We start from the raw sequence: 23,459 nt of genomic DNA on the forward strand, positions 1-23,459 counted from the left end.
ACAGATAAGCAAAGTATCAAACTGTGTGTATGTCTTAAATATCATGGGTTATCTTGAAATGAGGATCCATTTATAGAAAAATAGTCTTAGTTAAGATATTGAATACCAAAAAAAAGCAGAATAATGTGATTATTTCCTCTGTCCAAAGCAAAGGAGGTCCCAGTGAATTCCCAAACTGGCGAAACACCCAGTCAAAGGTCGTGGTTGTCGATGCCAAAAATAGTCGACCACGGCCACATCCCGAGTGCACCACTTTGTACGCTGTTATCTTCAGACGCTTTGAAAGCGTATTGTTAAAGATGTGGTAAAATAAAAGAGTCCGGGGGGCCAAAGAGAACGAAGACCCGAGTCCTGCAACACCTCCACATACAAGTCTCCTCGAGGGATCTCGACCGTGTCATGACAACGATTAAGTGGTGTGATGCTTACACAAGATAAATGACCAACTTGCAGTGTGTAACAGACAAGATGTAGGGGAATGTGAACCCCGCGAACAATGAAACAAACATATCCGAACTTGATTGTACAAAGCCGTATAGAATATTAAGTTGAACTGTGTCTGGTTAGTGTACAGAAGGTGACCTGTGGTTGACCTCACAGCACCAGCCGGTCCTCTCCTCCCTCCTGGATGACCTGGCCGATAGACGTCTGGTTCTGAGCTCTTATGAAACTCTGCTTCTTGCACTCCATCAGCTGCTCCAGGTCACACCACATCGTCATCTGCTCCATGTTGGCGCCGTGGCTCTCCCTCACCATCTTCTGCTTCTCACGTAACTTCTGGAAATCAACAAAGGAAAAAAACAAAGTCATGAGTAAAAAAATGTGTATAATCCGTCTAGAAGCTTCCAGTAAGTTTACTCGTCCGTCCTAACGCAACTGCTCCCCGGAGTTGTTTGTGCTTTGTCGTCTCTCAGGTCTCTGCTGATGGTGGTGGTGCCTGCTGCCCTGGTCCTGTGTGCAGGTCTCTGCTGATGGTGGTGGTGCCTGCTGCCGTGGTCCTGCGTGATGCTTCCTGCTACTGTTATAATCTATCACCTTAGCTGTGCTTGTTTCTACTGTTCTGCTGTATTAATAAGCCATATTCACATTACTATAGATATTATTATGGTCACTGGAAGTGTGTCTGTCTCTGTCTTTGTCTCTCTCTGTCCATCTGTCTGTCTTTGTGTCTGTCTCTGTCTCTCTCTGTCCATCTGTCTGTCTTTGTGTCTGTCTTTGTCTCTCTCTGTCCATCTGTCCGTCTTTGTGTCTGTCTTTGTCTCTCTCTGTCCATCTGTCCGTCTTTTCTCTCTCTCTCTCTCCTTCTCTTCCTCTCTCCGGTGCAGACAGATGTGCGTCCTCCACAGAGCTGGGTCTGTCTGACGTTCCTGTCTGTTATAGTGAAGGTTGTCGTTGCCACCGTACTCTACGGGGGAGTTGTTGGGTCTATGTAAATCATAAATAAGTCACAGAGTGTGGTCTTTACCTACTCTGTAAAGTGTCCTGAGATAACTTTTGTTATGATTTGGCTCTGTGAATAAAATTGAATTGAAAATTGAATTGAATTGCTCGGTCAGTTCCTGCTGGATACACTTTTCTTACCTTGCCGAGTAACTCCTGTTCTGAAATGTTCTTCATGTACACTTCCCTACAAAAGAAGCACAAGGACATCATCCGAATGCAAGCCATTAGACTTTCACATGTTGATTTCGCCCATTGTTGTTAAATAAAGGTGCGGTGTATCAGTAAATCTTGATATCACGAGGTGTGGTAATGAGTTTATGACAATAGAATAAATGACAGCAGCTAAACAGACGGTGTTGTAATAAGAGCTTCCTGAGGTAAAGAGAGTATTAATCTTGCGAGCAGCTGGCTGGCCCGGCTCGGCGCGCTCACCTGATGGCCTTCTTTCTCTCTTGGGGATCAGGGGACACGTAGGCCTTCATCTCGTCAGCCGCCCGCTGTATTTGCATCTCTGTGATCTGCGGAGGACGGAGATGGAGAGGTTGAGTTTGGAGGCAAAATGCTAAGACGTTTAATTCACTCCTGCGACACCCTGGTGTCGTCAATCAGTCACGGTGGTGTAGTGGTTAACACTGTCGCCTCACAGCAAGAAGGTTCCAGGCCCTTCTGTGTGGAGTTTGCATGTTGTCCCCGTGTCTGCGTGGGTTTTCTCCGGGTTCTCCGGTTTCCTCCCACAGTCCAAAGACGTGCAGGTGTTCGGTTCATTGATGACTCTAAATCACCCGTAGGTGTGAATGGTTGTCTGTCTCTGTTCGTCTCTATGTGTCCTGTGATAGACTGGCGTCCTGTCCAGGGTGGACCCCGCCTCACGCCCGATGGGATCAGCTCCAGCCCCCCGCGACCCCGACAGGGACAAGCGGTTGAAGATGAATGAATGAATGAATGTTAATTAGAGTATCAACTCTAGCTTGTCTGACTTGAAAAACAGTGATAAAAACGCTCAGATGGTGCAGACGAGGCATGATCTCACAATGTTAATGCAGTGTGAATTCTTTTAAAGTCATTTTTCAGATTATTCTGACACAACATGAATGCAGCACAAATGCCCTATCTCGCAATGTTAACCGTATTAAAAATATAATAATGTGTGTGTATCTGCCCCGTGATTCAGACACGCTCCAAACTGTAACGGGTCCTTCCTCGACCTCTTCCGCCGGTTTCATGTAAATCTGGCGGGTAGTTTTTACCGTAATCATGCTGAAAAACAGGCAAACATGTTTTTTGTTCCTGCTTTAAACAAGAATCTATTTACTAAACTCGCCTCTGACATGGAGTTGATATAATGGTATCGGTTTTCCTCTTGCGCGGTCTCCTCTCTCAGCGCTTTCACCTCCTGGGGATGAAAAACAAGAACAAAAGAACACACTAGATAAGACTAATATATTGAAATTGTTGGCTTTATTCCATCCAGTGTAGGATAAATACTATACCTGGTCCAATTTAGATCTGTTGCTCTCCAAACCAGCAGTACAACTTTCATACTGCGCCTTCTTTTCCTCATATTCTTGGCTCAGTTCCTGGTCAGATAGGAATCAAAACAGTTATACACAGGAACTGAGAGACAAACCATTTGACTTACTGTATGCTGTATTAGAATTGAGAGAAATACATATAGTGCAGACATTTTAACCCTCTCGTCATACTTTCAGCACTGTTTCACATCAACAAAACACATCACAGCTGACATTGGCGCAGTTTCACTCACACCAGGCTCTTAGAAAGTCTATTTATGTCTTCCTGTTGCAGCTCTTCATTTGCAGACATTACCCAGTAAGATGGAAGAGCGATTCCGGGAACATGTGTAGGAAAATCTAATCCTCCGCTTTAGCTCAGCGATGCGGGGGGGCTTTCCCATTGTGCATTTTATTTATGGACTATGTAAATTAGTCTTAATGGCCCCCCGGTCTATGAGAACACACAAATACAGTATACACTAACTCTTACTGGCTTGTAGGCACACAGCAAAGATCCCACCATTTGGGTTTTTTAATGTAGGACACATTAATAGTTCATACTGTTCTCACATAACATTCAAATGTTTTTACTTTGTCTATGTGAGGAGAGTTGTGATGGTTTGTGAGATGTAAGAGCTGTATTTTTTACAGGCATAGAATCCTACGTCATCTTATGTTCAGGGGTCAGAAACCTTTTTGATATGAAGCACCATTTTAACAGTTTCATGTATTAACAACCAAGCACCCTCTGGGGGCCTTATTTTCCCCTACCTGCGCCACATTCTGTGAAGAAGACAACGAGTACAAGCCAATCAGACGCAGAGTTGGGCGGGTGTTCGAGAATGTAGAAGGGGAAAAGCAGTGACGTCCGAACAAAGCTTCATGAAGCTATATGAAGTATTTTCTTTATTTCACAACGCACAAAGAATTACCATTCCTTGACCTTTTTCTTTTAAACCAAGAGTGTCACAAATTAAGAAAATGCTTCATGAAGCTTCACTAGGAAAAAGCCACTTAGAGCGTGATCACACTGTCCTTTTGGCCGCGGCCAAAACCGGTTTTTCAGCTAAAGTCTAGTACCTTTAAGTAGTGTGAGCGCACCCGCTCCGCGCTCAACTGGGGCCAGCGGACCGTCCACGGCCCGCTTGAAAGAGGTGGGCTTTAGCGGAGCCGTTTGCACATGTGCGAGCACGAGCCCTACGGCAGTAGCGTTATGTCCGCCTGTTCGGACATGTAAATAGAAGGAGGGACCATGCGCGGACATTTAACAACAACAACAATGGCGGTGAAAGGTTCACGTTGGTGTGATGCGGAGGTGGAGTGTTTACTGCAGATTTGGTCGATGAAAAGATTCAAAAACAGTCGACAAGACGCACAAAAACTCCGAGGTCTGTGGAAAGATCTGGAAACAAAGCCACACACACGCGATCAATGCGTGTGACGTGTTACGGCGTGATGACATATGGAAGCATTGGCCGAGGCCCAGGTAGTGTGAGTACAAACGGGGCTGGGGCGCGGGGGGAGAGGGAGGGGGGACAAGTACCCTAAAGTCCGGGTCGTGGTCCGGGAGGACAGTGTGATCACGCCCTTAAAGTAGCCTAGATAACAGGCTGAGCACCAGGCCAATTGCTGTGGATGCGGATGAGAAAGCCAATGGCGGCACCTGGCCCAAGGTTGCTGACCCCTGCTGTATACTGTTTGTATTTTTGCACTTTGCAGTATGAATCAGTGACATCCAGTTTATATAAAATGACTGACTCAGACTCTGTTGACTCCCATAAAATGACTCAAAAATCCACTTTCATCCCTGAGTTGTGTGTGAAAGAGGTTCTGTCGTGGCTGCTGAACGTGCCTTTTTAAACGTGGTCGGGTGGAAAGTGTTCTTTACAAACACTCGTAGATACGGTGTGAGGTGTGAGAATGCGGCTGATGTTCACCTGACACTGCTGCCTCAGCGACCTCAGTTCTTTTATGATGGGAGCTAGAGCGGACTTCTTCTCCACTATCATGGAGTTTAACTTCTTCACCTGTAAAAGCAAGACAATAACACACACTGCATTACAACTGAATACAAACATGACGATAATCACAAAGTAAATAGAGAGGAAATAGTATATAAATCTGAAATGTCTGCTGAGAAGTTCGGCATCATTACCAGCTGCAACCTCAAAAATGTGATCAGCACTATACAAGAGTATGGAGAAGCACAATAAAGCTTAAATGACAGCACTCAGTAAGTGCTTGGTAACTTTATTACAACATGATAGATTTCAGTTTTACGGCAGTGTCAGTGTAAAGGTCTACGTTCAGGTGGGAGCCAGGGATGTTTGACTCCATCATTAGGAGTGCTCTGCAGTTTGCCAAATGGTCAAGCTGCCAAACTGATCAACAAACTCACTACCGCTTGGAGCACGGCCTAATCAGTTGCAACTGCTTCCCTCTGGGCCTCCACACAAAAGGATGACAGGGTGATAATAAATGAGGCAGAAGCTGTGAGCCATGCTGGGATAATGTTAAGCATTTACCTTTTCCCATTACAGATAACAGTATACCTGAGATCAGTTAGTTTGGAGCACTGCAGCGGCTTTGTGAGATGTTTTTAAATGTTAAATATCCGTCATGCATATGTCCTAAAAGAATTACACATAAGTTCAATAAAAATGTAAATGTACGTTAGATAAACCACATGTGATGTCAGCTGGGATCGGCTCCTGCCCCCCCGTGGGACCCCGACAGGTACAAGCGGGGGGGCTGAAGATGACTGAATTTGTTATTTTTGTTTCGCTTTAGTCAGCACAATTAACACATATTCATAAGATATTTCAGACGTGGCTCTTTAGATTCAGGAAAAACTTATTTTCTAAGATACAGTACTTATATGATAACCTACAGGGATATGATTATTCTTTTTTTAAGGTGGATCCCCCCTTGGTGTAGTTACCATTTCAGACATGTCATCCAGTGTGCGGCCCTTCTTCTCGTCCAGCTCGCTCTTGATGGCCGACACCCTCTCCAGTTCCTCCTGAGTTTCGCTGTAGCCAGAGATGCCCTTCTCAGCTTCCATAGTTTGCTTGAAAAACACAACAGAGACACACGGTGACTCATAAGCGTGTGAACAAACTGAGCAGTTACACACACAAATGTATTCGTCTTAGAGAGTCATCACAAATGTCTCCATCAACAGTTTGTGTGAACAAACAGCTACATACACAAATGTATTTGTCTTAGTCATCCCAAATGTCTCCATCAATATAAACCAGCAGTACGTTTTTTGAAACATACCGCACGCTACAACTTTGAGAACTCAATTTTTTAATATCTTACAGTAAAGGAAACACCATGACAGCATGATTAAGTTGAGACAGAGCTACCCACTCATCGCATCAGTCATTTCAGCCTCTCTGTCTTATATGAAACTGCTAGAATGGATGAAGAACTACAGTATCCAGCTGAAAAATGAGGCTCAGGCATAAAGAGAGGAGCAAACATGTGATGAGAAGGAAAAAACACTCATTTCTTTAACAAATCCTGTGCGGGGAAAGGGACAAAGGAGGAGCAGCAGCAGATGCAGGCGTCAGAAATAGCAGCTCAGCCTGCGTCAGACAGCCTGTCGACAAGTCAGGTGCTGGGACCGCACAGAGGCGTGAAGTCATTTCCAGGAAGCTTCTACCTCTTCGCTGTTAACGCGGACAGCGTGAATGAGATCAAGTGAAAACAGCACATTTGGAATGGTGGCGTGAGCGCAGGGAGAGGGGTGGATGGGGTACAGTATGAATGCTACGTGGCACAGAGGGCAGGGGGGTTTCTGTAGCCCACACGGAAAAATGGAGCATTTAAAGTGATAGGTATTGATCCTAACCCTCTGATCCCAACCCTCTGATCTCTATCTTTGGGGTAGCTTCAAAGTTTGAAACTATATATAAACAACATGATGTACCGGTGTAACGCTGCAACCCGGGTGTGTTCGTCTCGTCTGTATTGATGGGTATGCTGCATAACTAGTGCTATCCTTCCTGTATGATTTTATACGTTTTAATGCAAAATCCAATAGAAGTATTTGAATATAGCGATGACTACTCATGCTTCCTTTAATGACCACCACACAAGTGCTCTTGTGTATTCAAATGCAGCTGGATAACAAATGATGGCAGGTCAACGTGGCATTCAAATGAAGCTGAGCGTAGGATTCATGAAGGCCTGTCAGCTTCTCATTGTCTTTGTCCCAACCTCAGCTGATTCACTCTCTCTGTTAAGGGGAGATTTGAGGATATTTTGCTAGTGGACAAAACACCCAAAATACACATTAAGGTGTTTGTTTTAGTACACTTGTCTGTTGGAGTCTGCCTTATTTGCATCTTTAAAAAACAAATATCAGAGAACTTGTTGTTGTCAGTAATCGACTGGGGAAGTTTCATGGTGACATCTACTAATTCATTTGTTTATACCTTATTCACAACAATATCTTAAAAGGGCGTTTTCTTACTGGGCCACAAACTACACTTCAGATGCACTTCCATACACAAAACTCTCCGGTTTTATTCCTATGTATATTAAGAAGGTGTTAAACCTGATTGATATAAGATTGTAGTCCTAAAAACATGGAGCAGATAGAATAATTAATGGCTGTTGACAGTATTTTCTGATATACGGAATGATAAAAAGAGAGATCATAAATTAATATATGTCAACAAGAAAAATTGTGAAACGCAAATGTGCACAATTTCATAAGATAATGTCTAATTTTCATAATTAAACAATGCAGTTCAGGAAACTTAAATGTGTCTTAGGGCGTGATCACACTGTCCTTTTGGCCGCGGCCAAAACCGCTTTTTCAGCTAAAGTCTAGTACCTTTAAGTAGTGTGAGTGCACCCGCTCCGCGCTCAACTGCGGCCAGCGGACCATCCACGGCCCGCTTGAAAGAGGTGGGCTTTAGCAGAGCCGCTTGCACATGTACGAGCACGAGCGTGCGCACGTGTACGAGCACGAGCGTGCGCACGTGTACGAGCACGAGCACGAGCCCTACGGCAGTAGCGTTATGTCCACCTGTTCGGACATGTAAATAGAAGGAGGGACCATGCGCAGACATTTAACAACAACAACAATGGCGGTGAAAGGTTCACGTTGGTGTGATGCGGAGGTGGAGTGTTTACTGCAGATTTGGTCGGATGAAAAGATTCAAAAACAGTCGACAAGACGCACAAAAACTCTGAGGTCTACGGAAAGATCTGGAAACAAAGCCACGCACACGCGATCAATGCGTGTGACGTGTTACGGCTTGATGGCGTATGGACAGCAAGAAGCATTGGCCTAGGCCCAGGTAGTGTGAGTACAAACGGGGCTGGGGCGTGGGGGGGAGAGGGAGGGGGGACAAGTATCCTAAAGTCCGGGTCGTGGTCCGGGAGGACAGTGTGATCACGCTCTTAAGGTAAGTAATGAACTGGGGAAGTTTCACGATGATATCTATTTGTTAAAAAAAAGCTTTTCATCTGTGGTGTGAGTTTTGCCACGATCTCCGTGAGCCAACCACATCGTCGTATTCAAACTCTCAGTCTGTTCTCCCCTCTCTGTTGATGTCAGGGAAAATCGCCGCGACCCTCCTCCACCCCCGTTCACCTACAGTTCTCATCATTCCCAGCGCCCGGGGTTCATCCATCATCCTCATCATCACCATCATCAGAGGAAGACCAGCTTCACATCACATCCATCCAGATTTTCAGGATCTCTTCTATGATCCCCTCATCACCACCTCCACCAGTGTCTAGACTGTTGCTTTTTACCCATGTCCTCTCTACTGCTGTTAAATTTACACAGCAATGGACCTTTTGTGCACTACTAAACGGATCTTATTCTCTTAAAGGAAGTCTTTCCTAATTAAAATGTTAATTGCCAATGATTTAACAAAAAGTTAAATCCAAGAGGAAACTTTACTCACTATACAGTATTTTGATTTCAATAGACTTTTGCCCGTGGCTCGTACTGTAGGATCCTGAAGAGTTCTTATTAAGCGAAGGCCACAAGTCCCATACCTTCCCTTGTTTTGCTGTAAATATGACAGTTAAAAATAGGAGTTAGTATAAGGGTTACCAGTTTCTGTTGGACGGTGTCATGTCTCAGCTTGAGAATCTCCTCTGTCCGTTGCAGGACTCCATATTCAGCTTTCATCTCAGCGATCTCCTGACGGTTCTTCTTGTACGTTGTGCCCTTGGTGCGCAATTTCCCCACCAAGCGTTTCAGCTTTGACATAAACAAAGAAACAGAATTGGACATTAGACTAACCTTCAAATAAAAAGAACATTTCGAGTGACTCCTATAAGATGCTTTCACATTAAGTTGTGTAGTTTCTTTGCTGCACTGACATTTAAAGGTATTTAAATCTGCATTTACTGATTATAAGGGGAAAACGTTGTAAACCAACACACATCTCATCCCAGCTGGTTTGCAAACTGTTGCTCATTTACACGTTCAGGTAGTTACGGAGCAACGTCAGCAGTTATTTGGAGTTGGCCACCTGACGTACTACTTCACTCTTCTTTAGGCTCTGCTTTGGTCTCCACCAACTCTTGATAAAATATCTGGCTTTCAGCTGTTGTGCTCTACTATGTTCACCAGCTAGCTGCTAACATCGTCCGCATGGCATTTGCTGCTGGCAGGTAGCGTACGGTGGCTTTTTAGAGCTTTTGTGGTGAAAACAGCCTGCTGCCTCTGGACACTATACTAAAGAGAGCGGTGACACAACAGTACATTTGCAGGCTATTAAACAAAAAACACAAGCTGAAAGATACTAAAACGCTCTATAAATTTAAAGGAATCTGAAGTTGGGTGATAAGTAACAGTAGGTTTGTCAGTAAAACTGATCCCTTTCACATGAATGTGATCATTTGATTCTTTGTTAATACAGATACAGTTGTTAAATACAGATTATAGCAGCTTTAACGAAAAAAGGGCAAATAATTTAACATTTAGCGTTCGTGCAACTGCTACCAGTAAAAACCAAGTAGAGGCTTCTTTGGGAAATGCAATGAAGGCAGCATAAATACAGTTTATATTTGAAACGGGTGTCCAGCACAGCTGAGATACTATGAATGACCACAGGAGAAGACAATGGGTTGAGCCACAGGAGAGAAGGGATTAGAGAGCGGCAGTGACTGAGGGCCGTGCCATGATCTGAAACAGTCACACGATCCTTTCAGATTCACAGCCAGCTATGCACAGCAAACAGCTTCATCTGGCAGAATAACTGCTTTAAGTGGATGTTCAGTCCCTCCCCCGCCCTCACAGACACCACCCGGGACACAATGAAACTCCTCCACAATGAAGAGCAGCTATAAATGAACATGGGCACGGGAGAACAGCCCCAGAAATCATAGAATGTGCTTTATGTCCTTTGGGGATCTGTGAAGCTTGGTGTGTATGTGTGTGTGTGTGTGTGTGTGTGTGTGTGTGTGTGTGTGTGTGTGTGTGTGTGTGTGCGTGTGTACATTTATTCTTTGTGTATTTTAGGACATCAAGGGCAGACAGACATGGCTAGAGGGGAATTAGCACAGCAGAATAATACGGCATAGTGTTCCCGAGTGTGTCCCCAAAACAATTGCTGTTAAACTGGCCGACGGTCACAACACAACCACTTGTCTCATACATACAGCCCTTTCACACCAGCCTACGCTTGCATAGAGACAAGTTAAAGGGGACATAGATCAATAGATATGTGTAGATAGAGCATACAGTAGCAGGGTATCACGTTTAAATAAAATGCAGCCACTTCACCGACATATTTCAAGGCAAAAGCCAGCATGTTACTGAGATCAGTGATGGTGTCTTGACTAAATTTAACCGGTGTGATGAGGCTGGTTGATAAAGTGGTTTCATGTTACCGGCCCACCGGTGACGAGCAGATGTAGTCATCCCTCTCAGAGCGACACTGCAGTTGGTGGGTGGCATGTGATGACACACAACCGGCAGAATGGAAAATACCTCTGATAAAGTGATCATCTCCACCGTGGCTGACCGCCCACAACTACGGAGGAGTCTGATAAGCCATGTTCGACAAAACTTTTTCCGTTAACTTCATTCATGTGTCGTCTCAAGGGCCCTCTTTGTCCCTACAAACAGCTCCCCCTCATCAGTTCGGTAAGACTTAGAAAGCGGCGTCAGCCTCCAATTAAATTGTAACATATTGTTATCATTGATTTAGATGAGAACATCGAAGGTGAATGAAATACATGTGAGCTTCTGTCTTATTGCTGGCAATACCAGTGAATAGCAGGTGTATTTCCAACTATTAAAAAAGGAAACATGCTTATCTTCCTCCGCTGCATGGCTCAGATGATTGCTTTCTCTTCCCTTCCTAAAAAGAACATTTAACAAGCTACTTCTTACCACTTTGATTGTACTCTAAATGCCAGAATAAGTGACAACATGAGTTTGATTCTGCTGCAAATAAATCACCCTCCTTCAGATTTGTTTGTTTTGCAATAAACCAGAACATTTCTCAGAAGATCGGAACAATTTTCCCAAACCATAACTAGGGTGTACAGTAGAGGCCAGAGAAAGGTTGTGTGTGCTTGTTTCAAAGGGGACATATCATGCCAATTTTCAGGTTTATACTTTTCTCTCTCTCTCTCTTTATACTATTTCTCTCATACAGTCTGTCTGAATACACCTGAATTCACTCTGTGTCTGAAACGCTCTGTTTTAGCGCCTGTCCCTTTAAACGCCCCTCCTGAAAAAGCCCAATCTGCTCTGATTGGTCAGTGTTTCCTGGTCTTCCACATCTGCACTCTCAGCGTCTCTGTACTGTCATTGCAGTCTGGGAATGACTGTAACGGCACTGTAGAGGCACTTTCTACCTATATATAGTATAATTCAGACACCACAGCTGTACAGAAGTCCTGACGGCTCATTTACAGACACAGTTTCTGAATACGGGCTGTGTGCATTTCTCCGTGGATTGAATGTTTTGATACTCCCACAGTATTTGTATGGCACTTCCACCTTTATCGATTCTAAAATGCAACATTTAGCATCCGAAATGTTGGTTATAGAGATTTCCTGGAGATAAATTTGCTTTATCTCCAGACAGGAAGAGTCAGAGGAAGAGTCAGAGGTCAGCATTGGAACAAAACAAACCATTGGGGCGACTGTGGGAGAGTGGGTCATCCTCCATTCCTGAGATTGACAGTTCGATCCCTGTGCTGCGCATGGTTGTGTAAATGTGGTGTGAATGGTCAGATTAGATGGTCTGTAGATGTCCACTGCCATTAGTGTGAATGTCTGTATGAACGGGTGAATGTGACAAACACTGTGAAAGCGCCTTGAGTAGTCAGAAGACTAGAAAGGCGCTTTATAAGTACAAGTGCATTTACAATTTACCATTCACTGGGATTGACGGCAGCTCCACAGGACAAAGGAGGGAGAAAGCTGTTACTATGTCAGACATGCTGTAAATCTTTTGCCTCAGCAGAGATCACAGCCCCAACCTCAAGGATATCCGCGTGCGTCAAACACAGAGCTATAAGAATTCTTATTCACACGGTGCATATGGTAACAGCACTACCCTCATCTACCAGCGTCCCTCTGCTTATACCGAACTGTTTACAGGCGACTCTTTAACCGTGAGCTTAATGTATGCATGGGCACAGGAAGGAGTGACTGCTCACTTAAGTGAGACAATATTAAAAGGTCCCATATTATGCTCATTTTCATGTTCATACATTTTGAGTTTCTACAAGAACATATTTACATACTTTAATGCCAAAAAAGAAAACATATTCAACTGTCTGTCTGAATAAACCTGTAATGACCCTCTGTGTGGAAGGATATGTTTTAGTGTCCCCCTCTCGAAAGAGACCGGTCTGCTCTAATTTGTCAGCTTTTTCTGGTCTTCCACATCTGTGCTCTCTGCGCCTCTGCGCTGTCATTGCAGCCAGGGAATTACTGTAACGGCCCTGTAGCAGCACTTTCTACCTATGTGTAGTATAGTTGTGACATCACAACTGTACAGAAGTCCCGGCTTGTTTAAAGGCATGGTTTGAACACAGGCTGTGAGCATTTCTCTGTGGAAATCTCATAAAATATGAGAAGTTTTTTTCTCCCTGTCAATAGTTAGTTATTAATTCTATTCTTCAACATGACCGCTCACATTGGACCATGCCATGTCTCTGAAAGAGGGGGGAGTACATCCTCTTCATGGGATATTATAAAAGACAAAAGGTTTTATGATCCAAGTCTGTTTAATGCGTCCAGCTGACTTAAATTAGGAGACTGATGACACTCAAGATTAGGGAAGGACCAATCTTTCAGACAGTTTGTACAGTACAGTTCCTTGTTCTGGATATTCTCTGTCGTGGTCTATTTATGGCTCTGCATGGGAATGTGGGGGAGAGTAAGGAAAGGGATAAGTAACATTAGACAGTGAGCCCCTCTGTGTTTGGATAGGAACAGAAATAGCCTCTTGTGTTTTCTGCGGTTTGTAAATCTACTAGTGCTCACTGACATAAAATTCAAGTTCCTGTCTGTGATGTTAGCAGTTTGAACAAGAAGATGATTGTGCGGAAAATGCGTATTACTAATGAGATCAGCGCAGCTTTAAAGACATTCTGAGATGATTGCATTATTTTGTGATAGTAAGAAGCACACAGTGTACCTCATCACCCCGGATGACCTCTCCCCCATCTGAGGATTGTGCCTGGCTCCTCTGCCTCAGATCCCTCTCGGCTGCGGCCAGCTCTTCCCTCGCTTCCTGAAGCTCCTCCGCCTTTGACTCCTTCCTTCGAATGATGATGGAGGCCTGCGAGAGTCACGTTATTTTACATATACAAACATGGCAGAGGAGTTTCTCACTGTTGAGGGGGAGTGAATGCAATGGGGATGTTATATTAAGAAATATCAGTAACAAAGCTTTGCATGAGAACAAAATTTTGAAGGCCCCTTCCACTCAAAGTATGTTTTGCTAAGTTACTTCACTTGCAGGTGTGAGCTTCACTGTGAAGTGTTTGACACTAGGAGGCTGTTTTCACATTCACCTGTGAAAGGAGGAAAGTTTCTCCGTGCCTAACTTACTTTAACATGTGTACATATGAGATAGATAGATAGACTGGCGTCCTGTCCAGGGTTTACCCCGCCTGTCAGCTGGGATCAGCTCCAGCCCCCCACGACCCCGACTGGGATAAGCGGTTTCAGATGGATGGATGGACGTATGAGCAGGATTTGTGACATCTGAACTAGTTTGGAGCCAATCATGGTCAAGTATGATGGCAAACTTGAACACATTTGTGTACAGTAGATTCTGCTGGTTTATTACCTGCTGGGACGAAGTTGACCCCCTGCTGGGACGAAGCATATTTTGGTAATAATTAATGTATTTCGAAGTTGTGTTTCAAACTAAAATGTGTAACACAAGTATCAAAGTCCTTTAAGGAATTACTTATAAGTGTGTGGTTGTGTGTGTAACCTCAGCAAGTGTATGGTCGGAATAGAGAGAGAGCAAGAGAGAGAGAGAGAGAGAATGAAGAGAGCAGTAACGTCATAGCTGTGAATGTAGCAGTGAAGTGCGTGTGCGGTTTAGGCTATTTGTCAGTAAATGCTACAACTCTGAATGAACTCTGAACTGAAGAACTACGGCCCAGTGGCGCTCACCTCCACCATCCTGACATGTTTTGAGTGGTTAGTCAAATCTTTCATCCCTCATCCCACCCCCCCTCCCAGACTCCCTGGACCCATGTCACTTTGCATACAGAGCAAACAGATGAGCTGACCTGGGACTCAAGCAGATAAGCTCCATCACATCCTCCAGCCTGACCCGAGCCCCTCACTTCACCTCTCAACCGTCACTTACCTGTATACTTTTATCTCTGTATATGTACATGTATAACTTTATTACATGCCTTTTACATTTGGTTGAATATTCAGGTTTTTTCATATGCAATACTGTCTACACAAATTACATTACTTAATTTTTTATTTTATTTGTATATATATATATATTTTAGCCCTTTATCTTAACTTGCACATTTTCCTTTTTGGACAATGAATACTTCTGTAATTGCACAGGACAAATAGATAACCTTGAACTCTCTTCAACTCCACTAAGCCCAAGCCAAGTTCCCAGCTGATTAAAGCGAAGGGGGTTAGCCCTGAAGCTAGCAACAACTTCGGCTCACTTATTGTTATAGTTACTGTTACTAGCTGGCTGCTTGCATCTCTGGAAGTGTGTCAGTCTCTCTGTCTTTTGTCTGTCTTTGTCTTTTCTCTCTCTCTCTCCTTCTCTTCCTCTCTCCGGTGCAGACAGATGTGCGTCCTCCACAGAGCTGGGTCTGTCTGACGTTCCTGTCTGTTATAGTGAAGGTTTTCAACGCCACCGTACTCTACGGGGGAATTGTTGGGTCTATGTTTATCATAAATAAGTCATTGAGTGTGGTCTTTACCTACTCTGTAAAGTGTCCTGAGATAACTTTTGATATGATTTGGCACTATAAATAAAATTGAATTGAATTGAATTAAGGTAGTCTGATTTTTAAGGTGGACAAGATATTTCCTCTGAGTTTTGTGCTTATCTATAACCTCTCTATCACACAGTACCACTGTCAGCACCCACAGCGCCCAGTTCACACAAGACAGAACAGATAAAAGGATAAAAACCATCAAAGTAACTCAGCACCTGTTGTCTGTAGAGGGTCAGTTTGTCATCCATGGGGTCATTTCTCATCATCCTCTTCTCAATCAGCTGGTTTATCTGAGAATCAACTTCTTTAATCTGCGAAAGTGACAAATGCAAAAAGCACTCAGAGGCTATCACTTGAGAATACTGCTATGTATGAAGGTTTACTGATGTAACACTACATCTTGGTCCAGACCTTGTCCTCCAGCTCCTGGAGATCGGCCTGGCCCATGGCCGGCTCTGACGCTATTTTCTGCAAGTACTGCACGGTACGCCTCATACCCTCCAGCTCTTTGGGGAGTTTCTCTGAGACCATGTAGGAGTTGATCTTGATCTCCTCCTCAAGCCTCTTCATTAAGCCTGAAAGAGACGGAGCTTTAAATGAGGCACTTTGAGCTGAGTGTTTTTGAAACCTTATCAGGCTTTCCGCAGCTATTCCTTAAAGTCCCACTCCGTTCACGTGTTAAAAGCATTTAAAAACTACTCTGCTATGATAGATATTTTGTTTAACATGGATTTGCCACATGAAAGTAAAAAAAAACTCAGAGAAGGAGGCAGAAACACATCTACTCTTTCTCCCTCATTAAGGAATTTTGCATCTGGCCTCGTATTCCCGCGCGTATTCGCAGTAGCTTGAGGTTTAACCTGATGTTTAAAGAGAAGCAAACAGCTTATTAAGATGACCTAACACATCGGAGAGCTGTAGACAGGTGCAGCGGAGCCCCTTGGGGCGGATCCCCGACTCGCAGTATGGCAGGTGCAACTCCTGGAGCCCCACAGGTGGATGGACGAAGACAGAGCCCAAGCTAAGTTATGCTTTCGGCGTCCTGAACCTGCGTCAGTCAGGCCCAGACTCAGATGAGGAATATGTCGTGCACTAAAATCAGCCACTAAAAGACGTATCAGAACGGTAAGTGTAGTTAGCATCTTTTATAAGTTTCTGTGGTTTGTTAGCTTGTTAGCTTGTAGCTGTCAGTGGCTGACAGCTATGATGGCAGTGTGTTTTCTCTCTGCACTGACAGTCCGCTCTGACCTGGAGGATTCACGTTTCTTTGCCGGTGTTGTGTTGAAGTTGGTCCCCCGTCAAATAGTGTTTCAAGTATAAGACAGCGATTGGTTTATGGATTAGTGACGTACCAACTAAGGCTGCCCAGAATACGTTTGGATTTCAAATCTTTTCTGTTTTGATTTGGCTTACAGCTCATGGAAATCCAATATCTCAAAATAGTAGAATATTTCATAAAATCAATACAAAAAGGGATTTATTATCCAGAAATGTGGAACTTCTGTAAAGTATGTTCATCTATCTTAAAGTCAGGCAACTTACAAACCCACTTAGCATCTAAAAAAACACAACAACTTGATGTTGTTTTAAATTTACTGACATTGAAAGTGTCTTTCAGAATCTAATTGTTGAAAGGCTATTTGTTAAAGTGAACAACAACACCCTGATTAGCCTTCACAGTTCTTCTTTGGGCACGTACACACTGTGCAGTAATTGTGATAAGTGACTGTAATTGTGCAGCTCCACCCTAGTCTGCATTGTACAGGTCATTTTAGAAACTGTAAATGCGTAAATCCCTCCTCTGCCCGAAGAACCCAATACCAGATGAGAACAAAAGGAGACAATTTCAACCTTCGATAAGCTCCATTATAGCGCTTCAAAGATCAGTATAATTAGAGGGTCTCAAAAGATGAAAGCCTATTAGCTGAGAGACCTCCTAACGCTGTGCAGTGTCCTTGAACTTCCCTCCCAGCTGTGTCCTGCAGAGGCGACAGCAGAACTCTGGTACTCACTTTCTGGATTGGCGTCTGCTGCTGCCTGTCGCAAATCCTTCAACTGCTGCTGCGATCTCTGCAGTCTCTGCTCCGCCTGGAACAGCTGAACACACACACATGATTACTAATACAGGTAATGTGGGAACATTAACATGAAGTACCCATTCATAATTAGTTGGTTCAACATGAGGCCTGCTCCTAACGACTATTTTCATTAGTGATGAATCTTCTCATTACTTTCTTTATGAATCTTCTCATTACAATCATTTTCTGGTCTATGTAATGTCTCCAAATTGCTCGTTTTACCCCAAAGGTATTCAATTTACGATCACATTTAAGCAGCTGGAAGCAGTTCGTTTTTGGCACGATTCAAAGTTATTATGATTTGAATTATTATTGAAACAGTTTCCAATTAATTTTCCGACAACCAACTAAGGCATTAATCGCCTGATTGTTTCAGCGCTATTTAAGATGTTTTCACAAAAGTATTTGAAAGCTGCCTGTCCACACAAAGCAACTTATAATCGCTTATATTTATAAACAACACAAGTTTTAATATCGTAGGAGGTTGCAAATTAATTCTGCAATCATTAGAAACGTATCTGTTGTGGATGAATGTCTCAAATAGGGCTGCAACTTTGCATCTTACAGTTATTTTTTTCGAGTAATTGGTTTATCATTAGTCTATTAAAGGGAACCATGCCATTTTGGGTGAGACTGTGGCTCAGTGGAAAGTGGGTCGTCCTCCATTTGAAAGATTGGCGGTGCGATCCCCGCCTCCACAGGTCCACATGTCAAAGTGTCGTTGGGCAAGACACTGAACCCCAAATTGGTCCTGGTGCTGCACATGGGTGTGTAAATGTGGTGTGAATGGTCAGATTAGATTAGATGGCATGTAGATGTCCACTGCCATCAGTGTGAACGTCTGTGTGAACGGGTGAATGTGACAAACACTGTGAAAGCACCTTGAGTAGTCAGAAGACTAGAAAGGCGCTTTATATGTAAAAGTCCATTTTCAAAATACAAATTCATTCATTCATTCATTCAAACATGGGGTAGTAAAGTCTTAATAAAGTGAACAAAATGCCCATGGCAGCCAAGACCGAGGTGATGTCCCCAAATGTCCAAATCCTAAAGATATTCACTTTATAATTGGATAAAACACAGAGAAGAAACAAATCCTCTCATTTAAGAGGCTGAAACTAGAAAAAAATTGACAGTTTTTGAACATTTGTTCTTGATTCTCATGATTAATTATCTATCAAAATAGTTGCCTATTATTTTTGTGTCGATCAAAAAAATGAATGAATGAATTGAATGTTTCCCTGATATCAAACAGGAAAAAAGAGCCAAATGATCTCATAGTGTGAGAAGTTAAAAGGCTTTGGGCGTATTGGTAAGAGTATAAATTGAACACTTGAGATATAGTAAATGATCCCACAGTGAGCAAATGTTTTGATAAACCTTAAAAAGTCAAAAGCATTTACTTGATTCTTCTGTTCTTGCTTCTGGTGCGTCAGGGACTCCTCCCTCTCCTTCTCCACCCGCAGCTGTCGGGCCTGTTCCAGCATCCGTTGATGGTTGGACACCGACTCCACCTAGTGGATCCACGAGTTAATGACGACGCCTGACTGCAGGTTATCGCATACTGAGCAGAAATAACCAAGCATCTCTAACAGAGTCATGTTTCACCTTTTGGCAGGGTCTACAAGTAAGCCCCATTAAATCAACACTGCATTACTTCACAGCCTTGCAGCCTGTCACATCCCTGTCAGGTCTATTAGAGGAGCTGATAATATACGCCCGGGATCATGTTCATCATTCCTCCTGAATCCTAAAACCTTCCAAGCATTAGAGGAGACATTCTGCCTTACCCTCTTCTTCAGCCTCTCCACACGCTTGATCAGTTGGTCTTTCTCTTCCTCCATCGCACTGATATCCTGTTTTGGGAGAAAAGAGGGATCAAATTAAATGGGATTCAATCCGGTTCAGTTCTTTATTTTAATATGAATAATATTAGTGCATAGATAAGCTGTACACACTACGATAAGTGTGATAATGATGAGAATAGTAGTGTAACATAAGATGTACGCATTATAATGGTAATGATAATAAATGTGATGCAGTGCAAAAATCTGCTGTACACTTTATCATCGTAATGATAGTGATATTAGAACGATAGTGTAATATTAGTACAATACGAGTATAATGCAGTATACACAGTATGTGTACAAAGTTTGATTGTACCGATTAAACATATTAAAGTCAATATGTGACAGTTTTATACGAAGGAAAGCATTAATGCACTTCACCCTTCGGATTTCTGCTGTGGAGAAGCCTGAAGTCCTCAGCAGCTCACACTCCTTGTGATACGTTTTAAAGCCTTCCACCAGCTCTTCATACTGCGAACACAACATTAATGCACAGCCTCTTTCGCTTTATTACTATGAGTTATTAGTGATTTTAAAAACTAGGAATGTGGATGTGTAATGTATCGCCAACCTGGTGAAAGGTATCATTGATAACATCATCCTGCAGAAACTCAGCAGGCACCTCCAGTTTGACTAGAAAGCGAGCCAGATACGCCCTTTTCTTCAGTTCAGGGACCCTCTGCAGCAGCCAGTGGAGGATAGGGTGCACCACAGGCTTGTTGCCAGTCACCAAGCCCTGTCTAAAGATGCTCCTGCGTGAGAGAAGGAGAGCAAGCGATGAATATCCCTGAAGCTAGACATATAAAAGTGATTAACTGAATGAGCTGTGGTTATTTTAATGACCATTGAATGGTATTACTTACACATCAGAGAGGTTGCCAGGAGGTTTGTACTTCATCATCCCCAGCAGAGCACACATTCTCTTTATGGTTTGTTCGGGCATTTCTTCACGGATATCTAGAGCTTGCTAAAGACAAGAGTAGCATCAAATAACGTTACTTAGTTCATATTAATTCAAGAATGCCAAACACAAAAAAAAGAGAAAAATAAGGTGAATAACCCTATTCTAGGACATTCAAAAATGATTTGGCAGGAGGTAGGAGGAGAAGGATACTCAAAAATATGCATCCATCTGATAATAAAGATAGAAAGTCAAGTCAAGTCAAGTCAAATGTATTTATAAAGCACATTTCATACTACAAGCGTGAACTCAATGTGCTTCACGAAATGAAAACAAAGATACATTGTATAACATAAAGTAGCATATAGGATAAAAATAATTACACATAAACATTAAAACAAAACATTTAGGACATTATACAATCATAAAAGAATGTATTATTATCATCATTTAAAAAGGAGATAGTAATGATAATGATAATAAAAAACCATCAAAGCAAACAAACAGGACAGAAATAAAACACATTCTTTAAACATAATTACATAACTAAAAAGATAAGTGAGACAGCCTATCTACTGGGCTCAGTGGTTAAGAAAAGACATCAGAATAATAGATGATCTATTTGAAAATGACAGCTTTTCTTAATATATTAGATTTACAGAAACATTGAATTTAGAGGGTAGAGGCCACTTTTGAGTGGGTCCTGACCCCAAGTGAAGGAGTTCAAGTACCTCGGGATCATGTTCACGAGTGAGGGGACGATGGAGCGTGAGTTTGACCGGAGAATCGGAGCAGCGGGGGCGGAGCTGCAGTCGCTCTACCGCACCGTTGTGACCAAAAGAGAGCTGAGCCGGAAGGCAAAGCTCTCGATCTACCGGTCAATCTTCGTTCCTACCCTCACCTGTGGTCATGAAAGCTGGGTCAGGACCCAAAGAACAAGGTCGCGGGTACAAGCGGCCGAAATGTGTTTCCTCAGGAGGGGGGCTGGAGTCTCCCTTAGAGAGAGGGGGAGAAGTTCAGCATCCGTGAGGAACTCGGAGTAGAGCCGCTGCTCCTTTGTGTTGAAAGGAGCCAGTTGAGGTGGTTCAGGATCATCTGGTCTGGATGAACCCTGGGCGCCTCCCTAGGGAGGTGTTCCAGGCACGTCCAGCTGGGAGGAGGCCTCGGGGAAGACCCAGGACCAGGTGGAGAGATTAGATCTCCACACTGGCCTGGGAACGCCTCAGGATCCCCCAGTTAGAGCTGGTTAATGTGGCCCGGGAAAGGGATGTTTGGGGTCCCCTGCTAAAGCTGCTGCCCCCGCGACCCGACCCCGGATAAGCGGATGAAGATGAGATGAGATGAGATGAGGCCACTTTTGGAAGTCCTTGCAAATTAGACACTGTATTAAAGAGGTGGTAATTGTTGGTCGGGACAGAAGTCACATCATAAAGCTTAAAGATGGGATGAGATGTGTCCTTGGACAAATAATAATGGTTGCAGTAATCTCAAGATGATATGGGAGAAAGACTTGTCGTGTACAGGGATTCTTTCCAACACTGAAGAATACATAAGAGAAGCCAGAGGTCAATGTATTCAGTATAAAATAATAAATCATAGATATTACTTTACACCATCAGGACTTAACAGAATGGGAATAATTAATAATGATCTATGTTGGAGGTGTGGGGCAGAAAGTGGCACATTTATCCATGCATTATGGGAATTTTCTTGTATTATATGAGCAAATCATTCAATTCTGAACTTCCCAGATCACCATAATTGTCTCCCTTGGGGCCAGAACTGAATATAATATAATATAATATAATATATTTTATAGTACCCCTGTTGAACAAATACAGTTTTAGATATATTAAAAACTGGCCTAATAACCTGTGCAGACTATTCTGACACTGAGTGTGTGGAAAACAAAGATGATGGGGAGGTTAAATTGTGAAAATGATATGATAGAAGAAAAATATAATAGTTTTGGTCGACAGATGTGTTAACTTGCCCGCCTTGCCCACTTACTTACCTGCCTGTCTTATTTTTAGTTCATCTATTAACAGATTTTTCATTTTATTTGATTTATTTTTACTATTATGACTTGTTTTTAACCTCCATTCTATCTGTTTCGATTGATGTTTGTTTGTCTGTTGCAATAATGAAAATACAATTAAGACTTTGAATTATACATATATAAAAAATGCCACACACATGCTGATATCATAACCCATTCTGCACTGTTTGCACAGACAACTAAAGCTAATAGTGTCCCCACCTTTGGGTCGATTTCAGCCAGAACATCGTTTAAAATCTGCAGCAGCTGCATCGGCTCGAGGGAGTCAAACGTGATGAGGTTGAAGTTTTTCTTGAATGGCTCCTTGTTAAGCTGTTCGACGATGAACTTCAGCTGTTCACTCATCTCGATTCTTGATTCTTGCAGAGAGTCGCTTGCAGTAAATAAACGAGTCGTCTCCTTTTTTTTTGGATTAGCTAGCTAGCTAACGCTTAGCTAACTCGTTAGCTCTCTGACGTCGACTGAAAAACAGTCCAACCTGCCGGGAACATTTAAAAAACACTGCACGCGACTCTCCTGTGACGGTGTCAACCAACTGTTTACAAATACAACTATTTATTATAAATACAAGTTTCCAACAGACTTGTAAATCCTTCAACTTGCTAAATTAGTTAGCGGACGGAAAAGCAGCGGCTGTTGTCACCATGGAAACCACGGAGGCGTCACAGATTGGTTGCTAACAGGAAGTAGCTTTGATAGTGTGTTTAAGAGAGTTTTGTTGCGCTAAATGTGCGCAGATTCATTTTCGCTTTGTGCAACAGACAAAACAATGAAAAAGTTTGCTTTATGTGCTTTTTGGTCGAACAAATACTCAATAAAATAAATACTCTTGAGCTGCAGTCTCATGTTGTTACAATGATTGATATTAAACAGGTGGCGTTGGAACATTTATGACATGTAAAAAAAATATATTTTGAGTATTTATTTTAGTATTTATGTATTTATTTAAAAAAAAATTTTTGTCTTGTGTATGAACATCTTCAGAAGTGAATCCTGTTTAAATGCCTGTATAAACAGCATATTAGCCTATTTATAAACCATCTAATGCGCTGGTTATCCAGCTGTGGTACTCAAGCTCTCTCTGGTGGTACTTGAAATAATCTCCATAATAAAAAAAAAAGGTAACAGTAATTACTAAATGAATAGGGAGGTGTTCCAGGCACGTCCAGCTGGGAG

At 42.8% G+C, this 23,459-nt stretch overlaps 1 protein-coding gene across 1 annotated transcript; it reads right to left on the reverse strand.

The window, feature by feature from the left end:
• Positions 1 to 162: 162 nt before the first annotated feature.
• Positions 163 to 22,915, reverse strand: ift81 (intraflagellar transport 81 homolog). The gene is made up of 18 exons (XM_083913088.1): positions 22,485 to 22,915; positions 20,187 to 20,290; positions 19,895 to 20,075; positions 19,705 to 19,794; positions 19,267 to 19,332; positions 18,880 to 18,990; positions 17,411 to 17,495; positions 15,810 to 15,973; positions 15,614 to 15,709; positions 13,601 to 13,744; positions 9,043 to 9,192; positions 5,899 to 6,027; positions 4,895 to 4,984; positions 2,934 to 3,020; positions 2,765 to 2,836; positions 1,876 to 1,961; positions 1,582 to 1,627; positions 163 to 777 (listed from the first exon to the last, which is right to left on the reverse strand). The coding sequence occupies exons 1-18, from the start codon at positions 22,626 to 22,628 to the stop codon at positions 595 to 597; spliced, it is 2,028 nt and encodes a 675-aa protein (XP_083769214.1). The 5' UTR covers positions 22,629 to 22,915; the 3' UTR covers positions 163 to 594.
• Positions 22,916 to 23,459: the final 544 nt, after the last annotated feature.

This window comes from Echiichthys vipera (genome assembly GCF_963691815.1).
Source record: "Echiichthys vipera genome assembly, chromosome: 4".
NCBI classification, from domain to species: Eukaryota; Metazoa; Chordata; class Actinopteri; order Perciformes; family Trachinidae; genus Echiichthys; species Echiichthys vipera.

Coding starts and splice junctions, on each gene's coding strand:
- ift81 (XM_083913088.1), bottom strand. CDS start 22,628: ATGAGTGAACAGCTGAAGTTCATCGTCGAACAGCTTAACAAGGAGCCA. Junction 15,974..17,410: donor AGCAGACGCCAATCCAGAAA/GTGAGTACCAGA, acceptor CGTCTCTTTCAG/GCTTAATGAAGAGGCTTGAG. Junction 13,745..15,613: donor TGACCCTCTACAGACAACAG/GTGCTGAGTTAC, acceptor TGACTCTCGCAG/GCCTCCATCATCATTCGAAG.